Source organism: Pygoscelis adeliae, unplaced genomic scaffold, assembly GCF_000699105.1.
Source record: "Pygoscelis adeliae isolate BGI_AS28 unplaced genomic scaffold, ASM69910v1 Scaffold13, whole genome shotgun sequence".
NCBI lineage: Eukaryota > Metazoa > Chordata > Aves > Sphenisciformes > Spheniscidae > Pygoscelis > Pygoscelis adeliae.
The window spans coordinates 4,206,636-4,224,737 of record NW_008824499.1 but is presented as its reverse complement, the minus strand read 5'-3'; the positions used below and the strand labels follow the sequence as shown (position 1 = coordinate 4,224,737).

Below are 18,102 nucleotides of genomic sequence, written 5' to 3'. Positions count from 1 at the left end.
GCAGTTGCAAACTGTGAACAGTAGCAAAGTGACACAAACACTAGCAGCATGATCACCAGGTACCAAACAAAGCACAACTAGCCGAATCTCTTTCTTGTAAGGAAAAGGAAGAAGAGCAGAACAATGTCTTTACTATGTGGGCTGTGTCCCTGCTGGTTAATGCTGCAGCTCCCTGCACAGGCAGGCCTTAGATGGACAGACTGAGAATAATTACCGGGAGTCTGTGCAATCCTTTGCTGGGACTCTTCACTGCCAGAAGCTGCTTTACAATATACCCAGCCATTTCCCTAAGTATCCAACAGATTGGACAAAATTAAAGAAACGTGGGCCTCAGGCTTCAAGACCACTGGGAAGACACTAATCGGGCTCCCAGCTGAACCGAATGCAAGGAAGAACATATTGTTAGCAATAAACACAGACAAATCTTCTCTAATTACAGCCATGGAATGGGTATGTGCTTCTGGAGAAACCTTCGCCTTCCCTCTGGACCATGTTCGCCATGAGGAGAGGGGCCCCAGTGGGCAGTGGGGGTTTTTATCATAGTGCCAGGAACCTTCTCAGATGATAGGAGAAAAAAAAGTCACACCAAAAGCTTTACAAGCCAAAAAAAACCACCCATAGCCCTCGTTCTGGCATAGGGTTCTGGTCCAAGGGGGAGGGTGGCATTTCCACTTGTTTTGAGGCTAGTGCTAGGAAAGTCTCCTAAAAGCCAAGGGCCAAATGCTGATCTTTCTCCTCAAGGAACAGTCCCATGGAATGGGTCAAAGACAAAGCAGTTGCCAGCTGCAAGCATGGCTCACATCTCACGTATAACAGAAAGGCCCCATCCTGCAGCGATACCTGCGTACACCCCGCTCTGCACAAGGCAGCGGCCCTGTGTACAGAGCTGAGCTGTACACTGAGGGCTGTCCCACAGCCAATCTCCAGCCCAGGCACAGCCAGGAGACCGGGACGAAGGGCTTGAGGACAGGGTTGACCCTCCATGGCTGTGGGAGCCCTTGGCCTTTGCATGCCCACACAGGTGGTGGGCAGGCAGCCTGGGGAGCTGCTGAGGTGGGGGCCAGGCTCACGGGCCCACAGTCCAGTCTCACCATGTAGACAGCAACCTCGCAGGGAAGACTTTGTAGGTCCAAGGGCTGGATGCAAGAAGGGAGTTTCACCATGGTCTCCTCCATGAGAAGTTGGCTCTGGGATCGTGCCCACGAGGAGACCATCAACGTGGTATGTGGGTGCATGGGAGCATGTTGGCCGTGATGCTTGGCCTTTAAATCTGCCAGGATCGTGGGGAAGCCGTGCCAGGACCCTGTGCTGCCTCTTGGAGTGCTGAAATCAGAGCAAGTACAAGAGAAAAAAAAAAAGAAGGGGGAAGAGGAACTATTATGACAATTAAAGTGACAAATGAGCAGATGAAAGGTACAAAGTGTCATCTTCCTTTTGCGCTCTCAGGTGGGACTTTACCAGCAACAGAATGAATACCACAGAGAACCAGGCGGCAGTGGATCAGATAACCCCCCCTCACCCCATTCGTTAAAATTCAAAACACACAAATGCTGTGGTCTTGCTAAAAGCAAAGCACTGTCCCCTCATCTCGCCATTACGTGTAACCCAGAGCCTGTGGATAGCAGCTACAGTGAATTAACATGAGCAAAAGTAGCTGGATTGAATTTGCTAATGGAGAAAAAAAATTACAGGCATGTCATTAAGAAACAATAAGCACTAATTCTCTCTGTTTATTCTGATTCATTTTGTTTGATTGTGCTTGCCCTAGGAAACATGAGAGCTGGTGGGGATCATATTAGCAAAGAAAATAGAAGGGCAACAAGTTGATAGTTTAGACTTCATGCAAACATTGTGCCAGTCACTGAACCAGAAAAAAAAAGTTGGCTCAGAGGCAGTCACTAAACTGAGAAAGGATCTATTGATAAGATACTCGTGGGGAACAATCTCAGAATGATGTAAAAGATAGATGGGAAATGGTGCTGCAGAGCTAAGCTAAGCAATCAGGAGAGAATACTGCATCGTTTGGGTTTTTTCTTTGCTCTCCTCCCCATTCTTCCCCATTTATTACTAGAAGAAAGAGTATTTTTGCCTGTAAAAATCTTTGTGCCTAAAGAGGTAACACTGGGGTGCGCTCCTGCACCAGTGCTGAACTTCTAGGTAGCTTTGCTTCAACTTGCTGAGAAAATCCTAGCAGAACTATTAGCTATGGATCTCTATATGATCAACATTACCTCAACTTTAAGCATCTACACTTACAAACTCGTTGCTTGTGGGAAAAAAGTATATCACAATGGTTTCCACTTACCAGAAAGCTGCTCCCACCAGCTACTCTTTGTGGAAATGTCAAAGGAACGAGACCAGGTCCCAGATGGCCAGAGAACACAAGCTATAACTAGCCAGGAGGAGAAGATGCTGTCAAACATGTGGCATCTGGACATGTGAGGAAAGACAGGGCAGCTTCTTTGTCCAGGAGATAAACCTTCATGCCTTTTTTTACAGATGTGATGCGTTTACGGATGTTCCCAGAAAGGGGCAGTAGAGACCAAACCCACACAATGAATAGAAAGATATGTCCTGATCAGGGAGAAATATAAATAAAGAGCGAGAATTATTTGCAATGTTTTTTTTTTCCTTGGCATACAGAGGCTCCACCATGTGTCCAGTCAAATAAAAACAACGGGACCTGTATAGGCCAAAATGGGGCTGCTTAGTGTAACACAGTAATTTCAATCCACTCTGAGATCGCTTCCTTCACCCGCTTTTCAGAGGAGGGCACTAACCCTGCCCAAACGTGGATGCTGTGTGGGCTGCAGAAGCTGGCACAAGGATGTGTGATCAGAGAGCACTATATAATGCATTACTTCACACTTACGTCACTGCAGCAGCATGGCAACCTTTGAGTTGGCTTATTAGCAGGGGGAACAATAATAATTTGGGAAAGGTTTACTATCAGGCTCATGAGTACCTATACCACCGCTCATCACTAACACAATTTGGCTTCCACCTAACCTTGAAAGGGAGGAGACAAGAGAAAAAGGGTTGCTTATAAAATCAAGATTCCCAACAGCTCATGTTGGTGTGAAGGTGTGAAACAGGGAAGCCCATCCCTGGACCACCTTTACAATCTCTTCAGGCTCTCTTGAACGACACAGAGTTAATTCTAGAGCTAATTCAAGCTGCTGCCTGAAGGAAAAGGCACAGTTGTTTACCTGGAGCAAATCCCATATGTCTTACTTCACTTAAGCCGCTTATCCCAGCCCTGTGCTATTGCTTTGTGCCATTCTCTTGCACTGTCCATAATCCACAATGGAGGGGTGATTTTGCTGGTGGGGATGTCCAGGAACTCCAGTCATGGGGCAACACAACAGGCATAAACCGTGCAGCCAGTCTCTTCCTCAAAGACCTTCTGGCCTAAGAATAAGATTTGAAAACATGAAAGCAAGCAGGGGGCAATGTGAGGTGAGAAACCAGCTATCTGCGGCAGAGGAGCTGAGGCAGTAACAGCTTTATCAGGAAACCAAGAACCCTTTCTGGTCCTGCTCTCAGCATAGCTCAACACACCAGCAAATCTGACTGCAGACTGAAATCTTGGCTTCCCCTGAAGCCAATGGCAAACATCCCACTGGCTTCAATGGGAGCAGGACTTCATGCCAGATCTCGTGCTTCCCATTCCTTTGCTGTAGCCATGAGAGCAAGCTTCCCTTCCAAGGCTGCGTCTGCAGCTAGGGCCTTCAGGAGCAGAAGAATGGCTCTCCTTGCAACCTGAGAAGTATCAATGGGAAATGAAAGAGTTCTTTTTAACAGAAATGGCGATTGCCCCAGAGAACAACTTGCTTAGAGTTATGGGGCTCTCTGGAGCCCCATTTCTTTCTCTCTGAATTTTTTCCCTTAGGCTTTCATTGCCCACAGCGTGCACAGCAGCTCAAGCACACAGCTTTTGGCTGTGATGAAATCACTAGTGGAAGAGATGGTATGAGCTGGGTTATGCAGCTAGCAACACTCACCTCTCCTGGTCTTAACATCCCTCATTCCATATGTGCTCACACAGCAGTACCTATACATAGTGTGACTTACAGCAACACAGCAAACAGGCAGGGGAAGACTAAGTTGGCCCACTTCTGCTTTTATCACAACAGAGTTGATGCCTATTGGAGGAGGTAAAGAAAGGGATGCTGGAAGAGCTGTGCGCTGACTGCACAGGGCTCTACGTTTGCTCTGGCATGAGCATCTCTCTGCTGAGATGAGCATCTTGAGATCTCCAAGCTATTTGTGAGGTGGCAAGGTCACAGCTCTCATTCCCTGCAAATCTTTGCTTTCCTTGGCAAAAGTCAAGAGTTTTGTTAGGGAAAACTTGGTGGGTGTTTTGTGATCAGTCAAGCACAGCAGATTACATTACTGGAGGGTGTATACAGGACCTCCCGTCTTCTAGACATAGTGAAATTAGTCTGTTTGCTCCAGAAATTCAGGAGTCACCAGCATGGTGCTGACCACCTGTATTATTTCTTAGGTCATGCGGCATGTCTACTGGACAGATTGTCTGTACAGCTGACTGTTTGCATATCAATTCTAGAGTCAAAGGAAATTCTTCAAATCCCAGAGCACAAATGTGCACTGCTACAGAAAAGCAGGTGGAGATGTGCCAAGTTACAGCGCCTCAGTTGCTACCCCTGTAATGAATGCCCTGCAAGGAAAACTGGAAAATATTTCATGAAAGAGCAAAGATAACACAAGACTATCTGGCAAAGGGTAGAATTTAATATTAATGGCTTTCCTTTAGTCACTGTATTTCCTGTTCCTAACTTAACCCTCTAAAATCAGCAATGGTCAGAGAAGGGCTATAAACTTTTGCACATCTAAAAGGTCTTTCACTGAAAGATTTCAGAGCACTTTGCAAATATTAGGGACTGCTGAGGGATGGCTATCCCCTGAGGAGACTGCCCATGTAGCCAATGGGCAGATGCTCCTTTGGCTGCAGAGGCCAAACACTGAAATTTGGCTTCCGCCCCCCTCTGCAAGAACATATTCCTTCTTTGTCTCCCAGTTCATCACAGGAACTCAGGAAACGAGAGGAACTGGGCTCCCCTGGAATTCACGCTCCAGATTCAGTGTGAAAAACCCCTTCCCCATGGACCAACAGATAATAGACACACAGCAATGATGTGACCGGTGTCATTTCAGCCCATCAGCCACTTTAGGATCTTGTCCCTGGAGGTTCTCAGGGTTACATGGAGACTGCTCATGGCTGTGCATGGCTCAGCTGCTGGTGTAGCTAAACAGCTCCGTTTAACAACAGCACACTGAAGCTTGCTTTGAAAGTGAGCTGGACTAGGCTCCATCTCCCCACCCTTCCCTGCCAACTGGTACTTGCCTGGAGGGGTCCAAATATTAGTCAACACGGATAAGACAACATGGCTCCTCTGAGTCCCGCGGTCCTTCGGTCACAGGAGAGCCTTCTGTGCCACCCACATCTTCCTTTAACCTGGCAAAGCACCTGAATTACTGAGCTGACTTGCCAAGAGAGATTTAGGCTGGAAACATCCCTAGAAAGATGGCTGTCATTAAGGGCTGAGGCCTGCAAAAGAGCACAGTGCTGGCTGGGGCACCGAGCTGGGGAGAGAAGCATTAGTCATCGCTGCCTCATGTTCGGCCCTTCGGACAGTCTCCTCTCCTGGAAGATGCACTGTTTTGCCTGTATGACTGTTGGCAGAAACTAATGAGCAGAGCTGGTTGAAAATTTTCCATCAAAACAATATTTCTGTTTTGCCAGAAGATAGTTTAAAAATTAAGTGGAAAAATTAGAGAAAAGAGCTTGGGTTTTGGCTGACGTTGTCGCTCAAAAAAATCCCGAACTTGAGACTTTTTAGCCAAAAATGGAAGTATTTGGGGTAAGGCAGGGGAGGAGAAGGGAGGAGCCTGGCAGGTCTTAGCAATACCCTGAAAAAAGTCTAAGAAAATTTTGACAAATATGAGGATGTTTTTGTCAATTTTTTCCATAGTGAAGGATACTTCTGCTTTTAGAACCATTCTATGGGGAGGCCGGAAAACAAACAAGCAAATATGCTTTTTCTTTTTTATACATATGGCTAAAGATACTCCATAGCTTATGGTATAAGCACAGGCAGCAATTCCTCTAGAGAGATACATAAGAAAGACCAGATTTCTCATAGGAGCTGCCCAAGAGCCTACTACCCAGAAACTAGAATTCTCAGAACGGGACACACACACACACAGCTGATTCTGCTGTGAGTTTGTACAGCTGATGGAAAGCCTCGATAACCTCACAGTTGCCTTGCATACAAATAAACCAAGCCGTGGGGACAGCCGGGGAAAAGGCACTGCTTGCAAAGGAAGGTACTGTGCGCACAGCTGTTGCAAAACCATCCGTACTTAATAGTCAGCCAGCCACAGGCAATGTTGTTGCTAATAACGTTGCAGAGAAAATGGCACATAAATACCTGGGAACCCGCAAAAAGCTGTCTTCCATCTTGCTTACACAATGATGTGGTTTTTCTTTTTCCCCTTTAAAATTGTTTCTTCAGCAAAACATGGTTGGGAAAAAAAATGGCTGGAATCTTCCTTACCCTCTGGGAAATGTGACTGACAGCGTTTCTTGGGCTCAGTGTCACAGTCCCCTCCTCAAGGTATCGTTGGCCAGTGTTGTGAAATGATGGGGGGGAAGAAGCCACGAGTGAGAGTGGCTGAAGAGACCAGCAGTCTGGTAGTTCAGCAAGATGCTCCTTCCTCGACACAAACCTGGGCATAAAGCAGAGGTGACGGTGCTGAAGCCAGCGCAGCGCAAGTGGCACAGAAGGTGAATCAGCTCTGTGAGAAAACCAAGATGTGACATGTTGTTATTAGGCAGTGGGGAGCAGGGGAGGTTCAATTTATAGTGATTTCCTAAGGAATTAGACCATGATTCTGGACAGGATTTATATTTTAAACAACACTTAATTTTTTTAAAGGACTAATTCAATCTAGATGTGGATTTCATACCTTTTCCTTAATGAAAGCAGCACCAGGGGAAGCACGCTCAGAAGTACTGACGTGTCCTGGCAGGGACTCCGACTGCTGCAACTCGCCTTGCTGACAGCCCGAGCTTGACTCTCGTCCCACGACAGCCCGGGGTTACAGTCCCGGCGACTTCCACCACAAGCAGCTCTGGCTCAGAGCCGCCAAAGTGATAAAAGACTTCTTGTGCGATCATCTCAGGAGGAAAGTTTGGTGCCAAACAAAGCTGCAGTCTGGTTGGGTCTTTTTGCCATTAGAGGCAAAATCAAGGGGAAAAATACAGAGCTGGGGAAATAAATGGAAGCTGCGAAATGTTCAAATAATGTCTTTTCCAAGAAAATGAAAAAAACCCCGAGAATGGCTTGTCTGGCTTTGCTGCCCAGGCCGTGGTTGCACTGATCTTTGTGCAGCCTAAAGATCCTGTTAGAGGATACCCCTTTTTCACTGATTCATCGACAGTCTGAATAGTTTCACTGCCTGTCTCCCAGGGTGGCTGCACAATGATGCTGTAGTATGCAATGACCTTACAGAAAACTGTCAATGATCTTTCAACAGCTGATGCTTTTGGGGTAGCAGAGCCAGCCGTACAGACTGGCGTGCTACCAGCGCCCTCCTCATGCTGAACAAATGAGCATTTCCCTCTGTGCCAGCCCACATTTTGAGCAGTATCCAGGCTTGGGGCTGGATCTCGCAGCCCAGTTTCTGTAAGGGGCATCTCTGAAGTGATGTGAATTTTACCCTTTGCTACTTCCAATAACAAAAAATGTGTCTGAGGATATAAAACCAGTGAGGAGTATCCCTTTCCCTCCCCTGCCAGTGCAGTAACCGCAGTACAGGCTCACTCACTCCATTCGGAAGTGGCCTATGCTCATCTCCATGCCTTTTCAGATTGCTGCTGCCAATAACCCCAGCTAGCTGCTCTGGGAATCTGCCTTTTCCCCAGGACCACCAGTCTGCCAGCTCTCGAGAGAAGGACCATTTCTCTGGTCGTGGCCTTCCAGCATCCACATGTCTGGTTGTAGCTTCTAAGTGCCACTGCACAAAGAACACTGAATCATTATAAAAGACTTCAGAACAAAAACCATCCAGAAAGCAACAGTGAGGGGAGACATAAGGCTACTACAGGAGTACAATGAGAAAAATATTTTTCTTCAGAGGGCTGAAGGAGGAGATTAAATGCACTTGAGCAGATGAGGGAAGGTATTTTGTATAGACTGCAAAGATGGCAAAGTTTCTGGCTGGTGCAAAGCAAGCTTGTGGGGAACAAAGCAGCTGCAAGCAGAGCAAGAGGGGAAAGAGGCAACAATCATGGAGGGAGGGCAAGGCCACAAAGTGTGTCTGTGGGGAAGAGAGGAGGAAGGACAAGGCAAGCATCTCTGGAGTTACACTGAGACTGCTATAAGCCCCTGAGGCTCAGGAGAGGCTGGAGATGCTGAGGATGCAAGGGTTCACCTGGAGACCGAGTCGTGCCAGGAGCCAGCCCCACACGCAGATGTCTTGTGGGCTCCACCATGGCCAGCACGCAGAGTCGCTCTCTCCCGAGGTCGAGGAGGATGCCAAGGCCTGTGGCATGACCCAGACAAGTCACGCTGGAGGCTCCAGCTCCACCCAGGCCACAGAGGGATGAAAGGATGAAACACCCAAACAGGAGTCTTTCACAGCCAAACAAGAGGAGCCGAGGGAAACCACAATTTTCAAGAAAGCCCAGCTGCTTCTCTCCAGCCCAGTGGCCAAGGCGGATACCTACCCCAGGCCATGTAGACCCGGCCAGCGTCTCGGCTGTGGTAATGCACAGGGAACACATATGCAAGTCCCAGACATCAGCTGCAGGACTCTGCTAATTAGGAAAGTCTGTCTGAGTGTCTGGCCACTATTTGGCAGATATGGCTGCTCTGACAAAATAATAAATGTGGTACAGTGCAGCCTCCAGGCATTCTTCGTGGGGTCTGTCACATGAAAGTGGCATGAAAGGAGACGAGGCGATGCAAGACACAAGGAGGTCAGCTTTGGAGACTCTCCGATTACCTTCTGGGGTAGTTACTGCTAAGGGGAGTTTGTGGTCCCTCTCTGCTTATATACTCTCTTGTTTAAACTCTCCTTTTATAAACAGACAATTCTTCCCATCTAAAGTGAAGATGCTTCAGTCCTGCTTGTCCAAGGCAGTTATGCTGTTGGAAAGCCTCTCTCCAGGCAGACCAGCCCATTTCTAAACAGTGTGAAGAGAAGCCAGAGACATGCTAAAAGGACAAAAAAAATGCACACAGAAAAGATAACTGGTCTTTGTGCATTAGTAGCATTTGAGGAACTCCCGTCTTCCTACTGACCTGCCTCCAAATCAAGATAAACAGAAGGATGCTGAAGTGCAAGTTGTACAGAGAAGTATTACCAAGCATGTTCAGCACATGTCCAAGCACTTGAAGAAGAAATGCTGCTCAGGAGCAGTTCCCACAACCTGCCTGTTTCTGGGTGCACTATATTCATACAGCAGCAGGACAAGTGAGGTAAGTAACTTGCCAGCAAGTAAGTTACCAGGGCTTCTTTTCTTACACCGTCAGAAGTGTGAGTGCATTGAACATAAGTGCATCTGATGCAGTTCTTCTCTGCCTAGAACTCTACAGCATATTGGTGTTTGCGCCGACACTCTTCGATAAGAAGAAAACATACCTTTCCCAATGGACCACGTAGTGTTGGGGAAAGTACAAAGGGACATGTGGTTTTCACTCTACCAACGGAGCAAGGTCCTCCAACAGTAGTACTCTGGGAGATGCACGGGGCTGATGCCGGGGTAAGGTGATCCATATTGAGCTTTTTGGAAAGAAATTTCCTTCCAGAGAAAGCAGGGTCCTGCTAGCTTGCTGCAAGGGACCAAGAGACAGCTAAGGCTGCCGTGTACACCAGGACTTGCAAGGGAGTGAAGAAAGCAGGTGGAGCTGGCAGAGGCAGAACTGAACTCCAAGAAGCTGAAGAGAGATTATACTTTCTTCCTGGTACTTTTATGCCAGAGCACCAGAGCCATCTGACCCCACCTGCCTTTAATGATCTTGGCTGAGGTGTCTTAAATAAAAAGACAACTGAGATCACAGGGAAGGACAATGGCTTCAAATCATCTGGCTTCTTGGTTAGAAGATGGGGATTAGGAATAAAAGAAAAACAGCAAACTGCTACATGCAAAATAGGCAAACTAAGTGTATAAGCCTACTGGATTTATAGAAGAGATATTGGCACATACCAGGAAAATTTCAAGCCAAATGTATGACAGCATTCCTTACACCCCTCCCACCTATTGCCATATCCCAGCTTAATGTAAAGCCTTTTGGCTTCCAAAGGCTTATAGCTATTTTTTATTGTTTAAACAGGTCAACAATTGCAATCATATGTTGACTCCAGGCAATACACAAACACGATGATGTGTTAATATACAGCAACACTTGGATGGAATTTCTACAATTTTCCTGCTGTTAACAGTCATATGTATGATCACAGCTGGGCTGGTATCTGCTAAGGCTACCTCTGAAAACTAGGAAGCCTATCAGTGTTGTGCCATTACCAAGAAGCCAGCGTGACATCAGTAAATGAGCTCTATTTTTAATATAAGTATAAACTCAATTTCTGGAAATCATTTTGGGAGGAGGACTCTCACACCAACTGTACTTTGGCTTGTTTTTAAGGCTGCTCTAGAAAGGTGCTGTCCCATCTCCAGAAGTGTCCTTTTAACAAGAATTGAGCTGGAATGGGATATGGATGATGGCATCTTTGTAAGACAGGATGGGAGAGGATCCTACAGGCATATCTGTGTGCAGCTGGCTGCAAAAAACATCTTCATCATGCTGAGGGGGGAATTAAATAGTACAAAGATTCTGGCTAGTGCCTACAACAAAGACATCCAAAACACTCGGCACTGAAGTAATTCTGTTTATTTCACACCAGGGAAGTGTGCAGCTAGGTTATGTAGATACTTTTCCAATGGATGGGATAATTTTGCTCCAATATAAATTTCCACATGCTCAGTAGCCTTCATTATCAGGTTGCGCCTGTGGAGCAGCTACCATTAAACATACAGCAAGCTGCCACTTCACCTCAGCTCCAACATACATTGAAAGCAACCTTTCTCAAAAGCACTTGCAAAATGTCCCTCCCCCCACGCATAAGCTTTAGCTTCCCCGCAGCCTGCTCAGGCATACACAGCGATGCCACAAACGGAGCCTGGCTCACTTTTTCCAGACAGGCATTTTCTACTGTTGTGTCACTGACCACAGACCTTGCAAGGCATTAATCAGGTATGAACATTCCCTGTGCTTTATTTTGCAACCTGACCGGGACAAGACCCATCATTTCTTGATTTGTTAGCACACTGGGAACTCTGAGATGCCAGAGTTTTAGTGACAAATGACCTTTTGCACCTACCACAGCTATCAAATAGTTGGCCTAGACTTAACCGAATCCCAGTCTCAATCCAGTATTAGACAGATGCATAATGTACTACTTACAGCTTCACTCCTTTCTCTTAATTTTCATGCTAGCTGTTTGGTTTGCTTTGCATTTTTTTCAAGTTCAGAAACTTTATTAAAGTTGTTATGGAAAAAATAAATTTATTATTCAACATACTCAATTTTTTCAAAATGGAATGATCCTCTTTTCTTTTTTTTTTGGTTTTCATTTACAACTGGTTCCATTCAGTTTGACTGTTTTTATCTTTTCTATTTATAACCAGCACCAAAAAGAAAATTACCATGAATACAGTACATATGCAAATTAGCTAATGGAAAAATATATACACTTCACTCTGTAATGAAAAACTTAAATGATATTATTGCCATGGAGAATATATCCCTGTATTATAATAAAATATCAAGCAATAATCGACTGCTAAGATTCTTTTCCACCAACAAAAAATAGCACCATACATGAGATAGATAGTGAGAATCTACACTCAATAACACAATTGTGCAACTAGAAATGTACAGTACTTTAGTAACAGTACAGAGTATTGTTTACAATATGGAAATACCACCACTGTAATCAAAAGAGCGTCAATCTCTTACGAACAACTAAAAAAAGTATTGTCATAGATACACGGAAACAAACAGCTTTCTTTTCACCAGTATGTAGTAACTGAGGGCAGAGCATAGCTGTAAATTCATAGTAAAGCTCCTATAAAATGATACAAAACAGAAGTGCAGGAGTATTGAACAGAATTAAACTTTTTATTGTTATTATTTTTCTGGCTATTATAAAATGGGAAGGTTGTCACCATATGAAGTAAGAGTGTAATAAAATGGAGCTGTGTTGTGCCATCAGTTTTTAATTAACATGGTTTCTGATTATTAAAAAAAAAAGGTTGATGCACGCTAATCTGTGGGCTGTGAGAGCAAGCGAGGTGGTTTTTTCAGTGCTCAGACATTCGAAAGAATTCCTTATAAATTCATGTTTCCTTAGGTAGGACCCAGAACTTGGACCCAAATGTCCTTTGAAGTCCAAGACCTAGCATACTGGGACAGGCCACAGGTCTAACTAGCCTAGTATCCTGTTCTGGACAGTGGCCAGTAGTGAATTATTAGTGAAAAACATAAGCATTAAAATCCTTCCTTTCCTATGCACCTTTCTAGGAGTCCACATTTTGCTTAGAGAGGGTGACAGATCAGCACCGGAAGGAAAACGACCCCTGCTATTTAAAAGCACCTTTGATTCCCATTAATAATAAATGCACATACTATTCTTCCAAGATAACGGAGAAGCCCGGTGGCAAATCCTTCAACAGCCCAATGTGAATATTAGCAATGCCAAAAATGATCAGCAAGGGGGCGGCGTTTCATCGGGCCAGGCCACTCCATGGTCAAATGTTGCCCATTAAAAGAAAAACGGCAAACTCCAAACCAAGTGAAGGATGTAAGGGGACCCATCTCAGTCAAACTGCTGTGAGGTGGCCGTGGTGGTAGGGAGGCAGCAAGGACTGTCGCAGCCTGCTGTTCGGGCAGGGCTGTGTTACTGCAGGGTATGACAGCAGGCAAGGGGGAAAACTACCACTATGAATTACCAATATAAATCAGGTCCTCTGGGCTCTGTCTGATCTCTTGGAACTTTCTCATTAGCAGTTCACGTACCTATTAATTTGCCTAACTGAACATCACCGTGGTATTGCCTAAATCTTCCCTGTCACCCCTACCGGCAACACTTTCCATTGATTATTTGCTAAGTAGTTACACAACCTCTGCGTTTGGGCTACAGGGTGGGAGTAACAGAAGAAGGAGGTCTGATCCTGACTATAAGATGCCAAAAGAAAATCCAGTATAACAAAAAACAAGTTGGAATCATTTCCCTGATAGAGAAAATCATCTGGGGCATTGGAAAGCAGATCTGTTTGAGACAGGCACTTGAGAAAAAACTGTGCTAATGTGCCTTTGTGCATACAGGCCAGCCCTTGTGTGCACACATGCTCATTTGCACTAATAAGCACAGATGCGAATGTGAAGCCCACGCAGTATTAGTCTGTTGATGAACATTAGCTCCCTGTGCTTAAAAAACTTAGCCCTTAATAAAATGCTAATGAGTTATTCCAGTGAGGTCCTGGATATTGAAAGGATTGTAATAAGGAAGAGAAAGTTGCTTTAAAGATATGCTGGGTACTAAGAGTCTTTATCCCTCCTTGCATTGAAAAAAAAAGACAACAGCAACAAAGACAACTTGAGGACAAGTGTGAGCTGCAATCCAGACTGGCCCAGGGGCTGGGCGTAGTAGCTGGGCTTAGTTCTGCACTCATCTCCAAAGAATAAAACAGTAACACGCAGTTCTAGAGCGAGTACAAAGCTGCAATTCATCCAAATGGCTCTGTTCATCTCATGAAGAGTGGGCTGTAACTTAAACGCTGCACAGCTGACCTTGGACCCTGGCAAGGGAAATGATACGTGTTGGAGCAAGATATGATAGAGACATTGATCTGTAGGACTAACGGAGGGGACGAACTCTGCCCCGGGTAGAGCTCCTGTTTCAAGTCTCACATCTCAGAGAGGAGTTTGGTTTAAAGTGCAGAGACATGGAAAAGAGTATCATACATGCAGCACTTGCTAAGTGCTCTGATAGCACCAATCTGATAGCACCAAACCTGATAGCACCACAAAAGTAAGACAGGAAGCATTAAAATACAGTGAGTAAAATCCTGACCCTTACTGAAGGCAATGCACGCCTTAGCCTTATGGCTTCAACAAGCTCAAGATTTCACTTTGAATGTCTTGTATCACTGACTACTTTTGACTCAAAAGGCTACATAACCTCAGATGTATACAAGAGCCAAGAGATAGGAAACATCTGTTCTGCTCTCCACTCCATCCTTCACACAGAAGTTGTTCCAAATCCTGTTTCTGTACCAACCCTATCCAGTTTCATGGTCCTCCTAAGAAAAAAACATTCAGTCTCATTATCTGATTGACTTCTAAAAACTGGAGAGAGATTAGGCCAAGCAATCCCTCAGTGAGCTCTACTAGATGAAATGATTTCAGGCTTCTCCCATCTCATGTAAATGGTTCTTGCTTAAAAATAACTATCATCTATTGCTGTTAATAAGCTTCCATTTCATTAAGCTCAGAGAAAAATTAGGTTTCATAAAAGAAACTATATTATTCTGAGGAAAAGAGGATTGTTTTTTAAAATTAGAAAGAAGAGCAGTCCCTATTAGTTGCTCTAAAAACTATGACTTGGAACATTGGATATAATTGCACTGAGTTTTCTGCAGGAATTTCAGAGATGTCAATCCTCTGCTATCAGTTTTCACAAGCTTTTACAGCAAATCCTCTCTTTAAATTAAGCCTTTCATTTATGTGTGTCCCTCCAAGCCCACTCCACAGTGGGATAACTGTTGGGAATTGAAAACATCAGATGAAAGCCAAGATTAAAAGATTAAGTAATGTCTCTACCTTTGCTGAATTATTTTGCCAGAGGCCTTCCTCCACGGAGGTACCCATAACCTTAGTCAATGTAATCACTTTGCAACTCTTGTCCTTTTCTTTAATGGTAGCAAGCCATCCAGTGGCTGGTGATTTAATATATTAAAGTAACAAGCATTAATGAAAAATGTAAGGATGTCAAAATATGATAAAATGATTGGCTCCTTGAGATGACTCTTTCTGTTTGTTTTTTTAAGGTGGATGAGTGGATTACTTTGGTATCCAGTCTGTAGAATTAGTTTCAAGTCTTATTAGGTATGCTTTGGAATCCACCACATTGTAGCAACTCATGAAGTTCCAGTACTCAGACCTACTAGTCCATGATTTACATACAAATAGCTGTAATACTCTAAGAAGTAGCACAGGTTCATTAACTCTTCTGCTGCATCTTGTTTGCATAAAAGTCTCTGCAAGTCTGGCAACAGCGCTGATACCACCGCATGTCTTGGCACAGATTCTTCTCCCGGATCACCCTGCAGTACACTGTCCACTGGTCGCCTGTGCACTTGTACGTGAGAGCAGCTTTGGACAAGAAAAGAAAGGAGAAACTAGCAGATTAGCCAGAGAACAGCATTGCAGGTGTGATCATAATCACTGCATATGAGGGAAGAAAGGGCCCATCTCGCTGGCAGCACTGGAGATAGGTTGATGTTCTTTCTACTGAAATACCAGGCTCTTGGAAGTGCTTACTGCAAGGGTGTAGCTGGACATGACTGTGGGAGCACAAGCCTCCTCACGTTGTACCTATTTTGTCTCAGTGACAAACAGGCCTAGATGAACAAAACGCCTAAAGCATTGGCCTAGATTTAAGCACGTGAACACCTCACAGCAGTCAACGGGAAGCTGTGTGCTCCCAGGGAGAGTGCTTTGCTAAGGCGCGCTTTCAGGAGTGGCCATCATCCTCTCGGTGGAAAATGTTTTTACAGAGGAGCAAAGTCAAACCCAGTTTGATGGATGTAAAGCTAAATTAATAGGAAGTAAAAATAATACTTATTAGTGTAGCAAAAACAGTAGGACAACAATTAGCTATTGGGAGGGGGGGCTGGATGGCCAAAACTCTCTCAGACTGACAAAAGGTTTGTGCAGGGGGGAAAGCAGCACTAAGACACTGTTGCTGAATCTGTTGACAATATCAGGGTCTGTTGACAATAAAGGGTCACACGTGCTTTTATAAAAAAACTAATAGTAGCAAAACTGTATACTTGATAAAAATGCACACATATAGTAAGTGCTTTGTATGGTATGTGATTTATAAATTGTACGTAGCATTCTTACAACTGCTGTGATAATCGGAAAATCTTCTAAATGAATATTGTGGCCTCTGAGGTTGGGAAAAGATGGTTTAATTAAAGAACATCAAAAGGTGCTGACCCAGCTGCATCTTGAGTCCCTTGCTCCTCATCTCTGCCCGATGAAGCCAGGAAAAGCTCTTATCCTGTGTTTAGTCTCGGTGCCAAACACCGGGAAATGATGGCAGCAAAACTGGTAGGAATGTTTATCACTGAAGCTTCATTCAGTTGGACAAGAAGCAAAAGTTTGATAGAATCTGATGAAATGAAGTTGTGCTGTCCCAGAAAAAAAGGAACATGAAGCCAATTTAAAAAAAACTGATTGCGAGAAAAAAATTTGAGTGGAAGTGACCATCCTAAACGGGGGGAGGGAAGAGCTATTTCTGAGTCTGCCAGCAGTGGAGGGGCTTTTTGAGGGGGTTAGATCTGCAGCACTCCCCACTGGCTATGGTTCCAACCAGGCACAGTGCTCGGAAAACGTGATGTAGCTGCACATCTTGCGGGAACGTCCGAGACAGACCTTATGAATCTGAGATGAGAGACTTTATATAATAGAAAGACACTAAGCCACAAACAAGGCTAGGACTCTAATAGTTCAGAGGTCCAAGGTCCCTCATAGGCTGTGAAGTAAGACAGGAAGCATGTCTAGGACGCAACATGGGTCAGGTGCCTGAGGAACAGAATAAACCCCTTCTGAATGTGTCTTCCCTGAGGGGCACTGGACACAAATGTAAAAGTCAGGTGAGGTGAACTGCACACTTAGATACTTCTGAAAATGTATGAACCGGGATGAAAAACATTTTGGAGTGGGGACAAGACAGCATGGGTTTTGTAGACTACTGGAATTTTTTTCTGTATAATTTTTTTTGGTGAGGTTTCCATTGCAGAAAACAGAAAATTTTGTTTAAAGATAATCCAATGAGAATTTGTTTACAAGCAGGAAGAGCAAAACACTCAATGATATATCTTTCCGCTAATATCAAATATCATTGTTTCTGGCCCTGGTGATTCCAAGCCCGGTTTAGAGACAAAAGCATCCCAAATTACTTGCAGATTACTTTCAGCAGGGACTTGAGCCTCCTCAGTCTTCTAAACACGTGAGCTTTTTATTGCTTTGTCCTAAAATGTGAATTAGGATGGATTTCTTGTCTCATCAGTGTATCAAGGGCTTACTTCTCAAATGAAATGTTTTCCTTCCACTATGCTCTTAGTGCTAAAATATCTGGGAAGTACTCTCATATGTTCTTAAACAAAAGCGGTTAGAAGCTCCTCGGTATGACTGCATTTGCAAGAATAAAATTTCCCATATTCTTTTAAACATCTGTTAAACTTTTGGGAAACAAATTTCAGTTCAGAAGCTTCCAGTCCAGTCCTAGTTTAAGTGTTATTTAATACTGGACAGTGCTATTAGAAAATGGCTCTCTATTACTTAGCAGCTCTGCCTTTTCATGTGTATTAGAGGCTTCTTAGCCTACAAGACTGGCTCTGCTGAGAGGATGGAGGCTGTTCTTTCTGCTAAGCTCTTAGCAGCGTTGTTTACAACCCAGCCTCTTGTACTGAAAAGTAATGGGAGGCACTGATGAGGCTGTGTCAGCGTAGCTGATGGCTTATTTTAGCTTCATCTTACTGGTGATGATGTGTGAAATGCAAAGAAACCAGCTTGGTTCTTGGAGCTGTGGCTGAACACACAGGGCCGAAGTTTGGAAAAATGTATTTTTATCCCCTTATAAACTGAGCAAATGACGTGGAAAATCATGGATTCCCACAATTTTGTATTAACAGAAGCATTCTTAACTAGAGCCATTTATTAAATACAGTGTTAAGGTGTTTCGGGAAACAGATGGCTTATCACCATATTCTCATCTCAG

The 18,102-nt window shown here is 44.4% G+C and overlaps 1 protein-coding gene across 1 annotated transcript in view; it reads right to left on the bottom strand.

Moving 5' to 3' along the window:
* Positions 1–15,011: 15,011 nt before the first annotated feature.
* Positions 15,012–18,102, bottom strand: part of ADAMTS17 (ADAM metallopeptidase with thrombospondin type 1 motif, 17) — a 182,839-nt gene continuing 179,748 nt past the window's right edge. Inside the window, exon 22 of the mRNA XM_009321473.1 lies at positions 15,012–15,467. Coding sequence (XP_009319748.1) covers positions 15,316–15,467 — 152 coding nt within the window. The 3' untranslated portion in view covers positions 15,012–15,315. The remainder of the gene's footprint in view (positions 15,468–18,102) is intronic.